This window comes from Sus scrofa, chromosome 1, assembly GCF_054392235.1.
Source record: "Sus scrofa isolate SSC_HxYL_T2T_F1_AM1 chromosome 1, Sscrofa_HxYL_maternal_Yorkshire_Landrace_v2.0, whole genome shotgun sequence".
Classification (NCBI taxonomy): domain Eukaryota; kingdom Metazoa; phylum Chordata; class Mammalia; order Artiodactyla; family Suidae; genus Sus; species Sus scrofa.
The window spans coordinates 38,571,533-38,593,528 of record NC_139383.1 but is presented as its reverse complement, the minus strand read 5'-3'; the positions used below and the strand labels follow the sequence as shown (position 1 = coordinate 38,593,528).

The 21,996-nt window shown below is 35.8% G+C and overlaps 1 protein-coding gene across 28 annotated transcripts in view; it reads left to right on the top strand.

The window, feature by feature from the left end:
• Positions 1-21,996, top strand: part of NKAIN2 (sodium/potassium transporting ATPase interacting 2) — a 1,025,455-nt gene that overhangs the window by 471,848 nt on the left and 531,611 nt on the right. For all 28 annotated transcript variants that reach the window (XM_084957969.1, XM_084957972.1, XM_021072801.2 and 25 more), the window contains one exon: positions 4,955-5,092. In XM_084957969.1, the coding sequence (XP_084814095.1) occupies positions 4,955-5,092 (138 nt within the window). The remainder of the gene's footprint in view (positions 1-4,954; positions 5,093-21,996) is intronic.

Below are 21,996 nucleotides of genomic sequence, written 5' to 3'. Positions count from 1 at the left end.
TGTGATAAAAATAATCCATTTCAAGTAGAGATTTTTCCCAGAGTTGGACCTGACAAAAACTGGCAATATAATCAATTACATTAATTATCTAAAAGAAAGGAATAAAGTGGTGATGTCAGATGCAGAAGTAATAATTGATAAAGAGTAGCCCATATTTGGAATTCCCTAGTGGCCTGGAGGTTAAGGATCCAGCATTGTCACTGTTATGGCTCAGACTACTGCTGTGGAGTGTGTTCTACCCTGATCTTGGAACTTCTGCATCCCACCAGGTATGGCCAAAAAAATGAGTAGCTCCTATTTATGTTTTTAAAAAGCCTCATAAGAAATAGTAGTGGAAGGGAGTTCCCATTGTGGTTCAGTGGTAACAAACACGACTAGGATCCCTAGGAAGAACGAGGGTATGATCCCTGGCCTTATTCAGTGGGTTAAGGATCTGGCAGTGCCATGAGCTGTGGTGTAAATTGCAGACATGGCTTGGATCCCACGTTGCTGTGGCTGTGGTGTAGGCCGGCAACTGCAGCTCTAATTTGACCCTGAGCCCAGGAACTTCCATGTACCACAGGTGCGACCTTAAAAAGACAAAAAAAAAAAAAAAAAAACAAACTAGTAGTGGAAGGGTGCAGAATTCTTTGTGGAGAGCAAGTCATGCATTTATAATGAGCTACTGTGCAAAAGCCAAGCAACAAAGAATCAAAATTTATATACAGCAAGATAGGCAAGCATGAAAAAGTCTTATTCCCTAAGACTTTTTTTTTTTTTTTTTTTTTGTCTCTTTGCCATTTCTTGGGCTGCTCCCACGGCATATGGGAGGTTCCCAGGCTAGGGGTCTAATCGGAGCTGTAGCCGCCAGCCTACGCCAGAGCCAGAGCAACGGGGGATCCGAGCCGCGTCTGCGACCTACACCGCAGCTCACCGCAATCCTGGATCGTTAACCCACTGAGCAAGGGCCGGGATTGAACCCACAACCTCATGGTTCCTAGTCGGATTCGTTAACCACTGCGCCACGATGGGAACTTCTCCCCTAAGACTTTTTATTTGAAAATGTCAAATAAATATACAAACAATAGCAGTAATATTTTTCAAGGCTACCTGTATATGTTTGTGTGTCAGGCATTTGAAAGGGCATAAAGTAAAGGTATTAGTGTCCAGTGGGCAAGAGGGGAATAACATTGAGAACATGGGTTGAAGGAGACAAATAAGAAAATAAAATAGGAGTTCCTGCTGTGACACAATGGGATCAGTGACATCTCTGCAGCCCTGCGATGCAGGTTCATTTGATTACCAACCAGCCTGGCACAGTGGGTTAAAAATCTGGGTGTGGCCACAGCGGTGGAGTAGGTTGCCACTTCAGGTCAGATCTGACCTCTGGGCCTGAAAACTCCATACGCTGCAGGGCAGCCAAAAAAGAAAAGAAAAAAGAATCAAAACAAGACTAAATGGAACTTTGCCTTGACCAATGAAGATATAATGTCCTGAAGTGGCAAATATGATCAAAGAGATTGTCTACACTATTCCAAAAGAAATAAGGTAAAAATGTAGCATCTATCCTGTTCCCAGCAAAGGCCGCCAGCCCAATCTGAGAAAACACTTTGGTTTTGGAGTGGGTGTGGTGAGAGTTCACAGCACAGACCATGCACAGAGGCCCATCTTATTGTGGCACTTAACTGCTTGTGAGACCGCACAGGAGAGTCACTTAACCATACTGCATCTTCGATTTCTTAGTCTGAAAAAGAAGACAATAATATTTACCTCCCTAGGTTTTTTTGCAGTCAATATAGTAGTGAGGAATCATACAGATGCTTGGCACATAGTGTTTTCAGGAATAGTCTTTCTTTTCTTCCCCCACCCCCCCACAACCTCCTGGTGGTTTTGTAGTTAATATACTACCTGTTGGAAGGAATTCTTAAGAAAGATTATACCTACTTCTGTAAATTGTTATTCTCTTCATACTCACTGAAATCTTCTTTTCTTCAGTTCTAAATAATAGAGCCTGTGAGAAAGCTACTTATGATGGCTAGAGAGCCTATCAAAAAAGAGGGAAGGAAGCAGAAATACTATTAGTGAAGAATTGCACATTAACTTATTCAGTCTGCATAACCTTGTAAGTTATGTTTGATGAAACTATTAGTTCTGACATAAAAAAAGGCAGATAAATGCTGATGCGACTTCATCTTAGCCTTGCAGACTTAGCGAGTATATTATCATCTATATATTTTTTATAATTAACGATGGTATTGCTATTTTCTTCCATAATTGGAGCATTTATTGAGAGATTTCCCACTGTTTGACTGATGCACTTCATCCTCTATACTTTTTCCCTGCTGTGTCCCCACAGTTATGGTGCTCAAAATTTATAGAGTTCAGATTCTTCTTGCTGCTGTTTTACATTTCTACTTACTGTTTATTCATAGGAGAAGGATAAGAAAGTTCTGTGTTGGAGGGAGTTTTTATATAGACGATTAGCAATGATGCTCTGAGAACAAGCACTTATCTTTTCATAATGTCAATGGATCCCAACCAGGCATATGTAATACTGTTTAACATCTCATGGGCTTCCTTTATAGAAAGTGTTGACTGCATACATAATAACAGTTGAAGGAATATTTCATCAGGAGTCAGTCCAAGGTTTATGAGGCCAGGGTTATATGCGTGTTCTATGACAGTCTTTTTGTTAATCAGAACATTCAGTTGTACTCTCGAGACTCTGGTGGGTATTTTGGATTTATAATATGTGGGGTAGAATGGATCTAGATATTCATTCTCTCTCTCTCTCTTTTTACTCACTGCCAAGACAAAGTGAAAATTAAGATTTGGCTCAACTAAACTATTACTGTTACAGCATAATATGGTACCCAGTGTGCCTTAGGGAATAGAGGTGTTATGCAAACAGTTGTCATGAGTTTATTTTCTCCTTCAATGCCTGATGAGAAAATGTACTGTCAGTTAAAGAAGTATGGTGGGTGAGTTCCTGTTGTGACTCAGTGGTGATGAAATCTGATGAGGAGTGGGTTTGATCTCTGGCTCCATTTGGTGGGGTTGAGGGTCTGACGTTGCTGTGAGCTGTGGTGTTGGTCACAGATCTGACTTGAAGAATCTGGCCTTGCTGTGGCTGTGGCCTGGGCCTTTGGCTGCAGCCTCAGTTTGACTCCAGACTGGGAACTTCCATGTGCTGCACTTGCGGCCCTAAAAGGAAAAAAAAAAGGTAATGGGAATAATGATCATTCAAAAAGTCTTCAAACTCGGCTGCAGGTATTTAATTTAAAAGCAAACCATCTGTTTGAAGAGTTTGTGTGAACCTCTGACAAGAAATATCATTAAAGCAGAGTGATAAAGCCTAGTTAGTAACTTTGGGGTTTGAAAAATAATTTTCCCTTAAAAACTCACTGAAAAAAATTGTTGTATCTCCATGCAGAACATCAGGTCCTTTTACGATGTTTTACTGTGAACAGACAGTTTGTTATCATTCCACCTAAGGGCAGGCAGGAAAATAGAGCTAAGTTTAACTTAAACCATTCACTTTTGCTTTGTTAGATCTGAGATTTGTGAGCTATCTAGGTTTCACTTGTCTATATATAATGGCACTTTGGGATTACTGGCCAATCTTAGGGCTTTTGTTTGGTTGGTTGGTGAGTCGGTTGGTTGGTTGGTTGGTTTTGCTTTTCTCCTCTAACTGCTTAGATTTTTATGTAAGACCTAATTGTAAACTTGTAAGCACAAATGGGTATATGTTACTGAATGCAAGTTCCTGTCCCTGACACACAGTGAGGCCAAAGAAACCAAAACGTTGGAGTTTGAAGCAGAGAAAGGTTTATTGTAGGACCAAGCAAGAATCAGTGGCTCTGCCTAGTGCTCAGAATACTCCAGACTCCTCAGAGGGTTTAGGCAAAGCATTTCAAAAGGCCAGGTGAGGGGAGGGGTTGGGGCAGTCTCAGGGTTTGTGATCAGCTTGTGCACCATTCTCTCTCTGATTGGTTGATATTGAGATAACAGGGCAGTTAACATTATCAATCCTTAGGAGCCAGAAGGTCTGGGGGCTGTGTGCTCCGCATCATTAAGTAGTTAATTTCTTTGAATTGGTGGTGGTTTTGGCATCTGAAAAACTCAGGAATTTTATTAACACATTCTATTATCTAGGTACTTCAAAGAGGAACAGAGGAGCAAAAGCAGAGAATACGGGAGGAGGAGCTTGTTCCAGGAAGGCCCCCATAGGGTTCTGTTTGATTACATATAGAAGAATCTGAAATGCCTTAAGTTCCTTGTTTTAATAACAAGGAAACTTTATTTTTATTTTTGTTTTCAATTGTTTAATTTCCTTTGGGGGGCCTTTCTTTTTCCTGGTTACTATAGGTAACTGGGTATGACACAAAAAGGTCATATTTGATTGATTAGCTAATACTATTAAGGATAGAAGGACCCTAGGCACTAGTCAAAATATTACATTTTACTCATGAGGAATCAGACCCCCAAAGAAGGGAAATGACTTACCTGGGGTACTACAGCTGCCTAGTGGCAGGCTGACATCCAGAATCTGGTCTCTTGACTTGCTGAAGAGTTCTTTTCCCCTCTTTTTGTTCTGTTCCCAAATTAAGCGATGACATTTGAGCAGATCTGAACAACAAACTCTTCTTGTGGACATCATTTTCTGGAGCTTGCTGGTTGATGACTTCAAGTGTCTGACAGTGCATACGACAATATAATTTATCCTGTGACTGCACAGATGACATCTTGTGAATACTACTTGATGCCTTCATAAAATCTCTAAAAGGATGGTAGCTGTCTCTAGATCCATAGCTTCCATAGTCTTCCTTTGAAATGTACCTGAACATGTCATTCTCACTGTTAAAAACCAATGCCAGATATGGTAACACAATTATAATTGCAGATTATAACATCAATGTGATCTTTTTTTCTCTTACCATTGTGTTTATCTGTATATCCTGTTTTGCTATTCTAGGTTTGTGTGCTGGAGAGGCAAATATTTGACTTCCTTGGATATCAGTGGGCTCCCATCCTGGCAAATTTTGTACATATTATTATCGTCATTCTTGGTTTATTTGGAACTATTCAGTATAGACCTCGTTACATAACAGGAGTAAGTACCCTTTCTGTTTTTTTTTTTTTAATTTTACTGAAATAGATATGTAAAATACAAAATGTCTTGAAAAATTATATGTATACCCTCTCCTTAAAGTACCATGTGTTTGTTTATATAGTTTCAGATTACATCTACAGAAATTAAAAATGTCAAGTTTAAAACACTTAGCAGTAGGAGTTCCCTCATGCCTCAGCGGGTTTAAGGATCCAGCACTGTCACTGCTGTGGCTCTGGTTACAGCTATCGCACAGGTTTGATTCCTAGCCCAGGAAGTTCTGCATGAGGCAGGGAGGCTTGGCCAAAAAAAAAAAAAAAAAAAAAAAAAACCACCAATAACAACAATAACCCAAATAAACAAAACAGTAAAACACTTGGCAGTGAGTGTTATCAGATTGTTTATTTGTAAATTGTACTTTCAGCAAATATTCTCTTGTAATTACAGGCAGAACTTTGTCCCTATATGCGCAAATTTTAAGTCATGACTTCCGATTCAAGAGATTTTAATGAGACTTTTTCCCATTTTAAATAATTACGTTTTTAACTTGGATAAAAGTAGTTTAAAATCAATGCCAGTGAACATAGAATATTGATATGAAAATATTAATACATATGAGGGTTAATAATTAGGGTTAATATTTAACTTATATGAAAGCCAGAAAAGTCTCTGCCATGGTCTCTGTACTCTTCATATTCTCTTTTTGGCTCAAAGGAAGTATTTTGCATTCCCACTCAAGTTAAACTTACTTAATATGAAAGTGAAATCCAACTGTGTTGCAGTTGCTATGGGAACCATAACTTAGGATTTTTTAACTTCGGTATGTGCCTCAGATCTCAGCTATAGCTCTTCATTAATGTAGTTTTTTTTTTTTCAGTCTCATCATTTTTTTTTATTTCTTCTATTTTTGACAAAGGAAAAATCTATGGGCATTATTTAAAATTATAAAGCAAGTTTGTGGTAAAGGCATTTATATAAGACAGTGTAGCTAAAGATCTGCCTTATTCAACACAAATCAGCAGGCCTTCTCCTGTTTTGCCAAGGCCTCCTTCACATAAAAGATGCCCTCCCATGATCTGTTCTGTCTGTCATCTGGAACCCAGATAAAACTCATTGGTACTGAAACAGGCAATGTGGTGGCAGTGGGGACCCAGAGGTCAACCTTCTGGCTGAGGATGAGCCAGAAGTATCATAGTCTTCTCTGCGTACACACCCAGAAAGAGGGCATGTATGTTTCTGTGTAAATCTTGCAATGCTTTTTACAAGATTACAAGTAGGAAATGTTCTTTAGCAACGTGAAGTTTTTCAGTACATAAGATATAATAGTGGCGTTCACTTTCTTTTATAAGTTATAGTTTGATCCAATATAAGGAAGGTAGTACAGTGCTTGGGAGTGGGTTTTTCTGAAGTTATAACTCCAGAGTTGAAGTCTTTCATCTATTGAATTTGTATGACTTTGGACAACATAACCAGACTGATCCTTAGTTTTCTTACAACAAAAATGAAAGTAATGGAGTTCCCTTTGTGGCTCAATGGTAGCAGACCCAACTGGTATCCATGAGGACACAGGTTCGATCCCTGGCCTTGCTCAGTGGTTTAAGGATCCAGCATTGCCCTGGGCTGTGGTGTAGGTCGCGGATCCTGCATTGCTGTGGCTGTGTGCTGTGACTACAGCTATGATTTGACCTTTAGCCTGAGAACTTCCATATGCCATGGGTGCAGCCCTAAAAAAAGACTAAAAATTAAAAAGAAAAGTAATAATTATATCAACTCATATTCTTTAACTTATTAATATATTATAAGCCATTATGTGAAAGGTTCTCAATTTAATTTTCCTCCTTAATTAGACTTCAAGGTTCCTCCATGTATTCTTTTTATAGTGTTGCTCTGAGTATCATCATGTAGATATGTCATCTCCATTTCTTATAAAGTTCCAAGAATAAAAATATAGATGTAAATGAAAACGAAAAGTTTAAAGGCTTTTTTTTTTTTTTTTTTTTGATGAGTAAGTGGGGTATTCCATAAAATGTTCTTAGCACAATGCTTGGTATTTAAAAAGTGCTCAATAAATATTAGCTGTACTGTTTTTTTCTGCTTATTGTTTTTATTATCATTTGAAGTAATACTGAACTGTATAGACTAGAAATAGACTGATAGGCAATTTAAAATAGAGCACGTGGGAGTTCCTGTTGTGGGACAGAAATGAATCCAGCTAGTATCCATGAGGATGTGGGTTCAATCCCTGGCCTCGCTCTGTGGGTCAGGGATCCAGCATTGCCACGAGTTGTGGAGTAGGTCACAGACGCAGCTTAGATCCCACATTGCTGCGACTGTGGCTGTGGTAGGCATCTGCAGCTCTGATTTGACCCCTAGCCTGGTAACTTCCATGTGCCTTGGGTGTGGCCCTAAAAACTCAAAAAAGAAAAAGAAAATAGAACATGGTGTTCTAAGCTATTGGTTGAACTCTTTGTGCACCTTTAATTTAAGCTGCTACAACTCTTAAAAAAATTTGTGGGATTTCTGTGTACCAAACTATAATCACATCCCTTTAAATAAAATACATATCCACAAAACTTTTCAAGACAGGGCACTCTCTCTAGTATTACTTAAGAGTTAAGATGCCATAGGATACCTTTAAGGTTGTTAGAACAATTTTTTTTTTTTAAGTGATTGGGAGAATGTCTGAAATCTTTCTGAGGTCTTAACAATGTGTCTTTGCACTGCATCTTTGATTTGATCTTGACTTGCAGACAGAATTCTGAACTTGATCTTTTTCCTGAGATAGCGTCTAACTTGAAAAATCTTTTGCCAGCTGGAGATGTTGTAGATGGGAAACTTTTATTTTCTAACTCAGCAAGTTGAGTTGGCAATATAGCCTCTAAATTCTTTTTTGAAACCTGAATTGTTCTTTCCTTAGCTCATGTCTCTCATCTCTATAATATCATATTATGTGTGGCTAGAAGATGACTGTTTGCTTGGAAATCCCCTTAGCCAAATCCACAAGTTTATAGGTATATTTTCTATCTTCAGCAGTACTGTAGGCAATAGTTAAGCTAATTGTTCTGACAATTATTATTGTTCTGACAATTATTATTTTCTCCAGCTCTCAAAAATAACTTCTTTACTGTTCTTCCTGTTTTCACCCTGCTGAACTTCATCTGACTCCTTGTCTCAAGATCAACACTATGTGTTTTAGGTTTGTTTTACGGTGTCACCCAACTCCTGTTATAGTTATCTATTTCTATCTAATTTCTGTAAAATGAACCATCTCTATATAATCAAATTTATGAAATCTAATTGGCCTCATGCCATGTTGAATGTCAAAAATGGTTTCAGGAGAATAGAGAATTTGCCATAAAGATGGAATTCAGATTTTTCAGTTTACCTAAAGATGGCAAAAGGAATTACAATTAAAAGAAACTCTAATGAAGTCATAGGTGACAGAAATTCTTGTCAATGAGGGATCTGGGTTTAGCAGGAAAATGCATAATTGGGGACAAGCTGTACCTAACAACACTGTCCTGCTGCAGTTAAGAAAGTTCCATGGGCTCTCTATACACTGGAAATTTAGGTATTAACAATGAAATTTCTTTGATTCTCCACTGAAAATGTAGGCCTTTATGATATCTGTATTTGCCATTTTATATTGCAGTATAAAACAATTCAGTATAAAAATAGAGATAAGCAACACTTTCAGAATTTTACAACTGAAACTTATTATTGATATTTTTGCACATTTCCCTCATGTATGTGCAGTTGAAACATATGTATGCTATATCTCAAATATGTGTTAATTTTTTTTGTTTAATGTGATATCAAATTCATGTGGCTATTTCATTGTTAACTTAACCTTTTATACTATTGTCATAATATATAATAATATAAAACATATATGTTATATATTATTATACATTATACTATTTCCATGTTTTTATGGTAAATATTTCCCTCTAATCATCTCATCTTCTTTTGTGATTTCATTTTTTAGGAGAAATACCTAGTGTAACTAAATAATATGAAATGAACAATTTTAAACCTTTTAGTATATAATTGATAATTACCTATCCAAAATCATTTTATTAAATTATCCTCCTGCCAGTATACAGCAGATGTATTTCGCTGCACTTTTACTAACCCTAAATATTATCTGTTTGCATAATTTTTAGTCTGCTAGAAGAAAATGTATCATTTTAAAAATTACATTTCTTATATTACCGAGCTGGACTATTTCACATATTCATTAATCATTTTTATTTTGTTTTTCCTTTTTGAAAGGATTGTCATTCTGTGTTCTTTGCTGATCCCCACCCCTGGAGTCTTAGTGTTTATCATAATAATTTTCATATATAGATACATCATAAAGATATGTACCCTTCAAATATCAAATATCATTTTATTTTTCTCATATTAAAATTAACTCCCTTTTACTTTCTGATATCTTCCATTGCTTTAAGTGTCATTTTGCAGACTGTAATGATGTCTTTATTATTCTTATGTCTAATTTTGCTAAAACAAAAATGTAGATGCTGTTAAATAGAATCTAAGGAAAAAGTATCCCTTTCCACATTTGTAAAGAGTTTCAGTTTATCAATGGGACATTTTATTTTATTTTATTGAAATCCACCTCCCTCCAGAAAAGCATGTGGACATCCTCTGAAACCCTGAGCACAGTAGCAACAAAAAACTTAAAGGTATTAGTAGTGAGTTTTGTTTCTCTTACTAATCTCTTTCATAAGAGCAGAGAAGAAAAATTTTTAAATTTAAAACAGTTAATTGGAACAAGAACTCATTAGTACCCTTTGAGGGCCTCTGGCATTTCAAGGGATATAATACGTTGAAGGAAAATTAAATAGATGATTCCAATTCTAAGCAAAAGAAATTTGAAGCAAGAATCCATGGAAAGCATCTGTAGTATCAAGAGTCCCATAGAAAAGGCCAGATTAACTCTGGTGGAATAACTCATAAATAAATACATACAAATGGCTCCCATGAAAGCACTGCCTTATGTTATGAATGAATTTTCAAATGCATCTTCATTTGGGCTAAAGACACTGGCAGGTAGAATATGATTTGAGATATCCAATGGTTATTAGTTAATGACAAAAATGTTAATGAGTTGCACTGCTTTGAATTGTCTAAAATAATCTGAGTAGTGTGTAGGTTACTAACTGCTAAAGGCAGAGCAATTTTTGGTGATACTGCCACAGGGCATGTTGCCATTACTCTCATTTTTTTCCTTTTTTTATTTTCTCCCTCCCTCTCTTCCTTTGTGACTCTCTATTTAACCAACTTATTTAGAAAGAAAAAAGAATACTTTATAGAGCTTGGAACCACAGGCTTGATCAGTAAACTTATCCCAAAATTAGAAATAAATTAAAAATAGCTGAAAATTTATTACTCAGATTTCATAAAAACAGAGAAGAGGACAGCGTGCCAAAATTACAGTAATTTTTATTAGAATAATACTTCTTTTTTTCTTACCACTTCCATTACCCCCACAGATTCTACTAGATACCTTCCTCTGCAAATCCTATAAACCTCATATTAATTTCATAACATTTTTGTTCAAACTCATATGACTAGGAAATAGCAGTCAGGATGTGGACCCATGCTCTTAGCCAAACCCTTGCTCTTAACCACTGTACCAAACTGTCTTTTAGAGGCACTGCTCAGTGGACCACAATTTATCTGACAAATAAAGACAGAGTTCATTGAATTGTTAGCAAATCCAAAATCTGTTTACACCATTTGCAATTTGAAGAGCATTTAGTTCGTAAATTGTGGTCTGCCATTCCCATATCAAGGATTATGGAAATGACCTTATGTCTCAAGAATTAAGAACACAAAACCCTTAGTGGACATGTTATTTTAGCAGAAGAACAATATGGCAGAGTATGTTTAATTTCCAGAAATAGTGAATTAGAATATTATGCTTAAATTTTCTTATGGCAACCAGCATTTTGATGATGGTAATTCATGTATACATATATATATAACATAATTGATATTTAATATGTATTATCATTATATATTAATGAAGAACAAAAGCATCTCTTCACATTTTATTTGCAAAGAGCTTCAAATAACTGATGGGAGAATTTATTTCTATGTAATTGAAAAAAAAACCTATATCATGTACCAAAAATATGTATGCAAGTATACTTTATTGTTGTACCTATTGCAGAGTTTTTCTGTGATATCAGTTTAGGCTACAAAAATGAATCCAAAGTTAAATGAGTGGGAAAGAGTGGGACTGGTTTCCTGTTTTGTTACCAAAAAAATCAAGAGATTAAAATAATGTGGTTAAAGCTAATTTCAGGAAGCAGGGCTTGTGATGCTTAAAAAGAAGAGCCAATATTCACAAATCTTCATTCCTTGGGTTTTAAAAATAGTAAACTATTAGACTATGTCATTAGACCCTGACTCATCCTTTGAAAATAATGATGAATTGAATAATACTTTTAGTTCACATACTAAAATTTTAGATGGATAATTTCTCATTGGTGCTGAACACTAAACTGTATTGGTTCCTCAATTTGGGCCACTCTATTTGTTTCTTTGTTTACCATAAATTTTTTTTTAACATATTATATATGCTTGTCAATGAGTATTGCTTTGTGAATCAACACACATCCTTCTCCCCACTGAGGGGAGATCCAGCATAGAAAGACAGCAATGAGACAGTTTCAAAGTGTCACTTGCGTTGAATTCCTTGATTTTGCTTTTCCTTGAGCCAGTATAATAAAGGAAAGGATCCCCATTTCATCCTGGGCAAATCTTGGGGGCCCTGTGGTGACTGGAGTGCCAGAAAACAAAGCTTAGACCTCTTTTGTAGAAACATTCTGTTACGGCAATTTGGGAAATGTATAGACTCTTCAGAGGATCTATAAAAGCAAATATTCACACTCAATTTGTGTGGAAAAAAAAAACCTGTATCTTTGAATTTACTGTTTACTGATAATCAAGCGCAATTTGAATTTTAAGTGTTGGTGAAGCTCATGTCCCCATGGAGACTAAAACAACAGCAATAAATGAGGAGTACTTTGTTCTATGTCCTATTTCCAGATTATAAGCTTCTTTCACCCTAGTAATGTTACCTTCTTAAAAATGTGTAATCTTTCTGGTCATTTCTAGGAAGTTATTAATCTATGTTTAGGCAGTTGTTTTGACTCTTTTATTCAGTTTTTGCAAGAAGAAAAATATACAAAAGAAAACGTATTGCAGCAGCATTAAAAATGCACACTTTCTGTTCAGGACAGAAAATCAATGTAGATTAGAGATGAAAAGACTTGAGATAGTAGTAAATTAACATTGCTTCTAATGACTTAGAGTAGTCATGAAAATAAGTCTTTTCCCATAAGCCTGGGAGGGGAAAAAAAACATCATTACAAGTTTTATGGATTTAGCCTGCAGTCCTAAAATAAATGCAATAATGCAACATGGTGAATGCAATTTATTCTCAAAAGGATGTGTTCCCTAGGGGAATTGTGGGCCATTTATTCTACAAGAAGATATTTTGTGTTCACATTCTGGAGTTAGGCTGTGACTAAAGATTTATAGAACGTGGCAAATATAAGTAATTACATTTTGACAGTCTAAATTCATGTTTGTAAGTTATCTAATAATTTTTGGAAAATTTTGAGAAGAGACATGTTGTGATATATGTATATAATAATACATAATATTTGATTGTATACATTTCTTTCCTAAATTTAAAAAATCAAATTAACTCATGAAGAATGTTAAGAATCAAAAAGTAAAATTAGACTTATAATAAAATAAGTCGTATTCCTTACCCTTCTCAAGCTGTTCCTCCTAATCTCTTTATAGTTCTTCTGTGGTGTGTATATGGACATACATACATATATATATATAAATATATATGCACATATATATAATTTCAGAGGTTCTGTAAAAGCAAAATCATTTTAGTCTAATTTATTTTTGGATCACACTTTGCTTTGTTTTTACAGTTTCCCCCTAGCTCTCCCTTCCACTGGAATTTGCCTTTCATTCTTGAAAGTGAGAAAACAGTCTTTAAAAACAAACAAAAAAACCAACTGTAACCTATGTATATTTCCAAATTTTATTCTATTTGTATTTTGGAAACCCATTGCTTTCCTGTCTGAGTTTAAATGGTTTCTATAAATTTGACCATAATTTTGTCTGTAGCTTTTTGTTGTGAAGCTATGTTCTTCTTCCCTGTTTTTTTCCCTCTTTTTTGTTTTTTCGGTTTTTTTTAATTTATTTTTTAATTTCTCTCTCTCTTTTTTTTTTTTTTTTTTTTTTTTCGTCTTTTTTTAGGGCTGCACGAACGGCATATGAAAGTTCCCAGGCTACGGTTGAATTGGACCTGCAGCTGTCGACCTACACCACAGCTCACAGCAATGATGGATCCTTAACCTACTGAGAGAGGCCAGGGATTGAACCCACATCCTCATGGATACTAGTCAGGTTCATTACTGTCTTCTCCCATCTACATTGGTGGCTCTCCAGGCATCCATCTTCTCTGCTCTGCCCCACTGTTAGGTCCGTGCTTTTTAAATCCTATGTATTTTCTTTCTGATATTCTTCACACAACTTCCTGAAAAAGCATGTTCATGGAGGTGAACTTTCCGAGTTCATTCTACCTTTACACTTGGAAGTTTACTCAAATGCAGAATTCAGGGGTGAGAATCAATTTTCCTTCGGCACTGAAGTAATTGTTCAGACTGATGGGAAGTCTGATATTGATCTGTTCTTTTCCTTAGTAGATAACTTTTAAAAAATCCTTGACATATTCATTTCATCCTTCTTGTCTTACCATTTCCAAATGAAGTATCTAAGTGTGGACCTAATTTAAAATTTTGTAAGCACTTTTGATTTGAAAATATGAAGACCTTCATTTCTAGACTTTGCAGGTATCATTTTGATGATTCCCTATATTCTTGGACATTTGGCTTTGTTATCTCCAGAAAATCCTCAATTATATTATTATATATTATAGCTATTTATTTACTTACTAAAAATATGATTTTTTTTTCCTCTACGGGAAAAATGCTTGACTGATTCTAAAGGTGATGGAGAAATTATCACTGTTTTCCAGCCCACTTTTACACTCACCTTTGTTCACATCCCCTTTCCTCAAGTCTCCAGATTATAAAGAATTCTACCAAGTAGTTGAGCTTCCTTTTGTGTCCACTGCCCCTCCATACCTATGGTGGTCTGCTGCTTGCCCCATTGTGCTTATTAATCAGCACTGCAGAGTCTGGTCTTCCTCTTCCAGCAGTGGCTGAAAGAGCTTGGCTGCTAATGTTTTACTGCTGATAATTGTAGGACTGTATGGGTTGTATGCTCACTTTGCCTTTCTGGACCCAAAGTGAAACAAACTATTAATATGCATTAAACCTATTTTACTTTAGAATCATTTCCTTTTTTTCAATGAGGTTTGAGCAGGTGGCTTTCTTATTCAAAGGTGTGTTAACCCAGCAACTATTAGAATCACTTTACCCTTTACAAAACCATTAATTTATTGCCTATTATATAATAAGCACTATCTATGTACCAGGTATATCATAAAAACAAAGCCTCCAAATGTTTACATTTTAACAGAGGGAGGAATGAACATGTAACCAAGTAATCACAATGCTTTTCATAAATATTACAAGAGAAGTATGTACAGGATATAACAATTTCCTGAGCACAGGTTGGGCAAGTCAGCCTGGGAGCTGGGAACGTTCAGGAGATGCTTCATAGTGGAAATGACATATGAGCTAAGACGACTGTAGTGACTCAGGTCACGACAGTGGCATAGGTTTGATTCCCAGGCCCATACATTGGGTTAAAGGATCTGGCCTTGCTGCAGCTATGGTGTAGGTCACAGCTGCAGCTCGGTTTCAGTCGCTGGCTGGAGGTTTTCCATATATGGCCATTAACGGAAAAAAAAAAAGTATTAGTACTGTATCGCTGGGAAGACAGGAAGAGTGGAAAATTTTAGGTGAAGGTAACAGAAGTGAAAGCATGGAGGTGAGTAAAAATATAATTGTATTTTTATGAATTTATGTTAGATCCACCTGGCTGCTACACAGAGGATGGGCTAGTTGAAAGTAAGTTTAAATAGGTAGACAGGGTCACGATTGAGAAGAAAATACTTGATCATGCTAAATAGTTTATATAAGATAGGTTGTAGAAAATGAAAGGATTTTGTATAAAAACTGTGGTCCTGGAGTTCCTGTTGTGGGTCAGGGGAAACAAATCTGACTAGTATCCATGAGGATGAAGGTTCAATCCCTGGCCTCGCTCAGTGGGTTAAGGATCCTATGTTACTGTGAGATGCAGTGTAGATCGCAGATGCGGCTCAGATCCCACTTTGCTGCTGTGGTGTAGGCCAGCCACTGTAGCTTTGATTTGACCCCTAGCCTGGGAACTTCCACATGCCATAGGTGTATCCCTCAAAAAAAAAAAAAAACAAAAAAACAAAAAAACAAAAAAAAACAAAAACCCAGTGGTCCTGAGTAGCTTGCAACATGGCAGGGAAGAAGAAATGAAAAGACAGAAATGTTTGTAGATGATCCCAAGAAGAGACAGAAATGATAGAACCATTTGACAAGGCACAGATTATAATAAGCAAGAGGAATAATTTGGGGAAATTATTAAGAATTTTAAATTAAGAACAAAATTAAGAATTCTGTTCTGAACTTTCAACTTATTAGTTACATGAGTGTGAACAAATAGGGATGTGTCTCAGACCCTTTATAAACTCTTCCCTAATAACTTGATACCACTTTTTGATAACAACGGTAAATATTGTCTACTATGTAGATGACATGATTTTACATCCTAAACTAAGAGTGCCTTTATGGAATGTCTTTATTAGACAGTTGGTATGTTAAGTAAGTAGTACCAAAAATGTGGTATCAGTTCTATTTTTCTAAAATTACAGTCAGCATTGGGGGAGACGCCTCCAAAGTTTCACTAGCCCATATATAGTTACCCTATGCACAGAGTTATATAATTACTTATGTGTGCATTTTACAACCAGTTTATTTTGTAGGGTATACCAGTCAGTCTTGGCACTCTGTTTTTGTTGTTGTTGTTATTTGTTATTTGTTTGTTTTTTATGACTAAAGAAGGAGTTTGAGTACATCCATCCCAAACAATTGTCTAGTTTAAAATGAAATGCAGCAAATTTTTATGGCGTAGATTTTGTAGGATATCCATTGTCCTTTTGTCTGTAAGGGTAAACCCATTGTTTTCTGTAGAGGAGAACCATGATTCTGCTGTTGAACTTCATTAGCCTGCCTGTGTGCCAAGCTGGATGGTTAGATAAGTACAAGTTGTATTTGATTTCTCAGCTTCCTGGTATCATACTAACCACTGACTGACTGTCCATCAAAGTCCATGGACTTCCAGTTAACAAGTATTACAGGCTATCTGCATGCCTAGCACTTTTCAGGAAAACCTCAAAGTCACCTGCATTCAATACCTACTGAAAGTGTGGATAAGAAAGATGATATTTATGGAGAACTGCCTAAAAATATGTGGTCCATATATTCTTCCAGACCCTTTATAACCTATCCTACACAAACAGCACTTTATGCCTGCACTGCGTCAGTTTAGAATTTGCAGGATATTTTTACTCTTGAATTGTATTTTAGCAATATGTCAATTAACCTACATTAAGTAATTTTGTGAGAAACAGACATGACATTATTTATTATAAAGATTTTTTTTTTGGAAAACATTTCTTTCAGCAGACTCACAAGAAAAATCTATTTCTTGTCTCTGTAGGGGAAAAAAAAACTCTCCCCTTCTTCCCTTCTAGGTTCTTTGGCTAGTCTGATAATTAAACTGACAAAAGATAGATTAATAGGTGAAAAACAAATTTTTTTTACATCGAGGAATCCATTAAAAATATGAGTCTCAAAGAAGGGACCAAAGCAAGCAGGTTTTATACCTTTTAGAGAATGAAACAATATACTTGTGAAGAATTGAGAGGACAGAGAAGTTTTGGCTTGGGGTAATGAATTAGTGAGGAAGAAACAAAGTTTGTTTATACAGCCTTCTTGGCTATAAATTCCTCATCTCTGGTGATAAGAATGTCTCTCTTCTTCCAGGTATAGGGGTTACCTTTTACATGCGAGGTTTATTTCCTGCTTTCCTGCTTTCAAGGGGACAAAAGAGGGTCAGAGTGTTCCTCTGGTACCCACTTTTTCTCAAGTAACTGCAATTCGAAATAATCAGTATGCCAAAGTGGCATATTTTGAGATGACAGGTTCTGCTCTCCTTCATCTCAATCTTGGGAATGATAACTCTTTATGCGTTAGATTATTTTATCTTGTGATCCTGATGAACTTAAACATTGGCTGCATGCAGGTTTTTGTTTTTGTTTGTTTGTTTGCTTGTGAGAACTGCACCCGTGGCATAAAGGAGGTTCCCAGGCTAGGGGTCCAATCGGAGCTACAGCTGCCAGCCAACACCAGAGCCACAGCAACACAGGATCTGAGCATGTCTGAGACCTACACCACAGCTCATGGCAACGCCAGATCCTTAACCCACTGAGTGAGGCCCGGGACGGAACCCGCAACCTCATGGTTTCTAGTTGGACTCATTTCTGCTACGCTACAACAGGAACTCTTGCTCGCAATTTTAAAACTAAAAAATGAGAACTGTCAAAGTTTTCCAAAACAAACAAAAAAGCTTTCTGGATTTATTTTCTGGCAAAAGTAATAAAAATAATTCTTTATTCTTTTACTATACAAATATTTACTAGCACTCACTCTGTGCCAGACATTCTCCTAGACACTGTGGATTCAACACGGAAAAGACCAAATCCAAGTTGTTACATAGGGAAGACAGACAATATATAAGCAGTAAGTAATAGGTTACAAAATGATGTTGCAATATAAAAGTTCTCTTTCTCTCTCTCGCCATATATATGTACGCACACATATACACTCTCACATATATAGATCTAGATATATATCTAGATAGATGGATATTTAATAGAAAAAGGATTTTATTATTCCTATTCAATAGTTCCTGGGAACGTTAATGTTAAATCATACACAGTTTAAGAGATAACAGAAATCATCTGAATTTCATGACCACTTTTACAAGGGTCTTATTGCCACGTGTTGTGTGGATACCAGTGACAAAATCACTGGCGATAAAGGTTCAGATAACCACAGATCTCTGGTGTGGAAGCTGCTTTGGAAATGGGTCCCAATCAAAATGTAATAGTGTCAAAAGTACGTGTATTTATACTTTATATACTTAGTAAGTACTTAGTATATTCTCTTTACTGAGCTGACAATTTGTCTACTTTTACACTTCAGTAATACTAGCTGATGGAATGTAATGCCAGTTACTAACCTGGAAAGGGCTGAATACAAGGGGATTTGGGTACAGAAAAGCAATTGAGAAAGTGTGAAAATGAAACCAAAACATCTTAAGAACCATAATAGAAATAATTGCATTGTCACCATTTTAAAAACACATTTTGCTATTTTTAATGTCCACACATTTGAAAACATTTTAAATCTAATATCATACAAGCTATTTTATTACCTATTTTTTTTGTTTTTTACTTACCATCAACTTTTAAAATTTAGTTGTATTTATTTTTGATCTTTTTGCCTTTTCTTGGGCCGCTCCGCAGCATATGGAGGTTCCCAGAATAGGGGTCTAATCGGAGCCTACGCCAGAGCCACAGCAACGCGGGATCCAAGTTGTGTCTGCAACCTACACCACAGGTCACGGCAACGCCGGATCCTTAACCCACTGATCAAGGTCAGGGATCAAACCCGCAACCGCATGGTTCCTAGTCGGATTCTTCGTTAACCACTGAGCCATGACGGGGACTCCAAAAATTTAGTTGTATTTAATTGTATGAGGCTGGATTGCTGTTTGAATATGTTAAATCAATTTACACTGTGTAAAATACCTGAATCTTTGCAGTTTTTGGGGTGTTTACCTTTTCCTTATTAGTTTACATGTTATAGACATTAAGCTTCAATATGTATTGAAGATTTTCTCAAATCTCTCTTATGCTATATGTTTTTACATTGATCACTTTGGCCAAAATAATTTCACTTCTTATCTAACAAAATATTTATAAGTTCTGAGTTTTCTGTCTTGGTAATGAAGATGTACCAACTCTCAGCTATACATTTAAACTCCTGTATTTTCTTCTAAGATACGTATTGTTTAATTTTTATAGTAAACTCTTAATTGGTCTGGAATATATTTTAGTATTTAATATTAAATAGGGCACCAAAACTATTTTCTTCCATATGGGTAACCATTTGGACCAGCATTTGTTTTCCCAAGTAATTGAAATATCTTATTTTTACATTAGATTTTCATATGTAATGGACTTTTTTTCCTCAATTCTCTATTCTCACCCTGTGATTTAATTGTAGACTATGACAATACATTATTAGTGACTACAATGGGTTTATAGTGTGTTCTAACAGATGCTAAATCAAGTCTGCTCAGTATTTTACTTGTTTCCTTCAATTATCAAGATTGATAATTCATTTTACCAAATATTTTTAACTTACATTAATATGGTCATATTATTTCTTTTTTAAAATTTTGAATATATTCAATTAGGTTGATAAATATTCTAATATTAACCTATCCTTCCTTTCCTAGACTATATTGTATTTGTATTACATTATTCTTTGCTTCAATAACTAAATTCTAATCCTGATATTTTTATTTCCATCTTTATATCTTTATTCAAAAATAAGATTGAATCATAGCTTCTCATTTATAATATTTTCAAATTATACATGATTCATAAAATAAATTGAGGCGATTTCCTTCTGTAATCTGAAATGGTTCATGAAGATTGGAGCTATTAATGTTTCCTAGAACTCATCTATGAACTCATCTAGTACTTTCATCAATGATAGTTATTTAATCATCTTTCCAGTCTACAGTAATTCTATAGTAACTGGTCTTTTCAAGTTTTCCACTTCTTGCATGATTTTAGTAACCTACATCTTGACAGAGCATTTATTTTCTGGAGGCTTTGTTTTATGTTATTGTCTTAGAGTCCCAGTAATGTTTGATTTACTTCTTTTTAAATGTTTTCTTTATTCCCCGGTTGGTCTCTTTTCTCATTCCCTTTTCTTCTGCATTCCATGCATTAGTATCTCTGAATCAAGAAATCAGCTAAGGAGTTCCCGTCGTGGCTCAGTGGTTAATGAATCCAACTAGAAACCATGAGGTTGTGGGTTTGATCCCTAACCTTGTTCAGTGGGTTAAGGATCTGGCATTACCGTGAGCTGTAGTGTAGGTCACAGACACAGCTCAGATCCCATGCTGCTGTGGCTCTGGCATAGGCCGGCAGCTGTAGCTCTGATTAGACCCCTACCCTGGGAATTTCCATAGGCTGCGAGAGCGGCCCCAGAAAAAGGCAAAAAGACAAAAAAAAAAAAAAAAAAGAAAAGAAAAGAAAACAGCTAAGATCAATGGCATCTCATGCCTGCTTTTGCCCTCCTCTTTTATTGCACAGTAATAAGAGGAGGCATGATGTTGGCATAGCATGGGCACCCCCTCTGGGATTTTTGCTAACTTTTATAGTAATAGATGTGGCAGATTGATAGTATAGCATTATGACTTGCTTGGCTTAGTTTTCCTTAGCTTGGTCCACGTGTCAAATAACAATTGTAAGGAGTCGTTTAAAAAGGAAAAAAAAAGGATGACTGAACAAAGGATTCAACTTCAAGTTATTTAATCGTGAAATTCATTAATAATTTTCATTGTATTATGTCAGCCAAACTGACAATTTTCAAGAGTAGCAGTTATTACAAAACAGCTTTTGTGTAATATTTTCTATACTATTTGTTTCAAAATAAATATTTCTTGGGGACAATATCACAGAATACTCTGACGTTGACCCTTCAGATACCTTGTGAACAGTTTTAGTTGCAGGATACTTTTTGATTGCCCAGCCGTCTCCTTAATGGAATAGTTGTCATTTTCCTGGTCATCTCTGTACTGTGTTTGGAGACATCTTGTCAGTAGTTTTTGGAAATGTTGACTCATCTGGGAACTCCATGCACAATAACATGTTATCTAAACTCTCCTGTTAAACCTCTGTCTGCCTAGACCTGTCACTTTCTGAAATGCAATGGAATCAATTTTTTCTTTCTCTTTTTTTCTCCTTTAAAGGTACAACATATGTTTAAGGAATTTTGTAGCAAAAATCTTCCAGTACACTATGAAACTCATTTAGTTTAGAATTTATTTTTGGGAGGGGATCATGGAGTGAAAAATTGGTATGTGCGTGTGAGAAGATGCCCTTTGGAAGTGAAGCTGCTGTTTTCTAAATAATTTAATTTCACAGTCCAGTAAAATTGGAACCAGAACACATCTTACATTTAATTCTCTTGTCATTGTTTTAAAATGTTAGTGTTTGATGAGGGGCTTAAATACTTATATTTACATTTAAAGTTACACTTTGAGTGTTTGTGTCTAAAAATTTATGATGAGGGACAATTATAATTTGGCACAGGTACCAATCCATCTTCTTCTAAAACCTTTCTTTTTTCTCATCCTCTTTTACTTGTTCTTCTTATTACATTTATTATTTAATTAGTATACTTTTAATGCAGGATATTTAATCACAGGCAATGGAATATATGTGGACATTTTGAGCTATTTCAAGCATGGTGATATTCACCTGACAACTTAGTGAAATTATGATGAATATAGCCTTATTGCTTTAGGTCAGTCTAGAACAATGATGTGGATATACATTTTCATATCACTCCTGTGCATCAGTACAGAGTGAGTGCTCATGCTGTGGGAATGAGAATCACTGACAAAGAAGAAGTTTAAAAATGAATCAGTTGATTTTAACAAGCTAAGTTTTATTCAAGGAGAAATTGGAGTCATGTATGTTTTCATGCCCC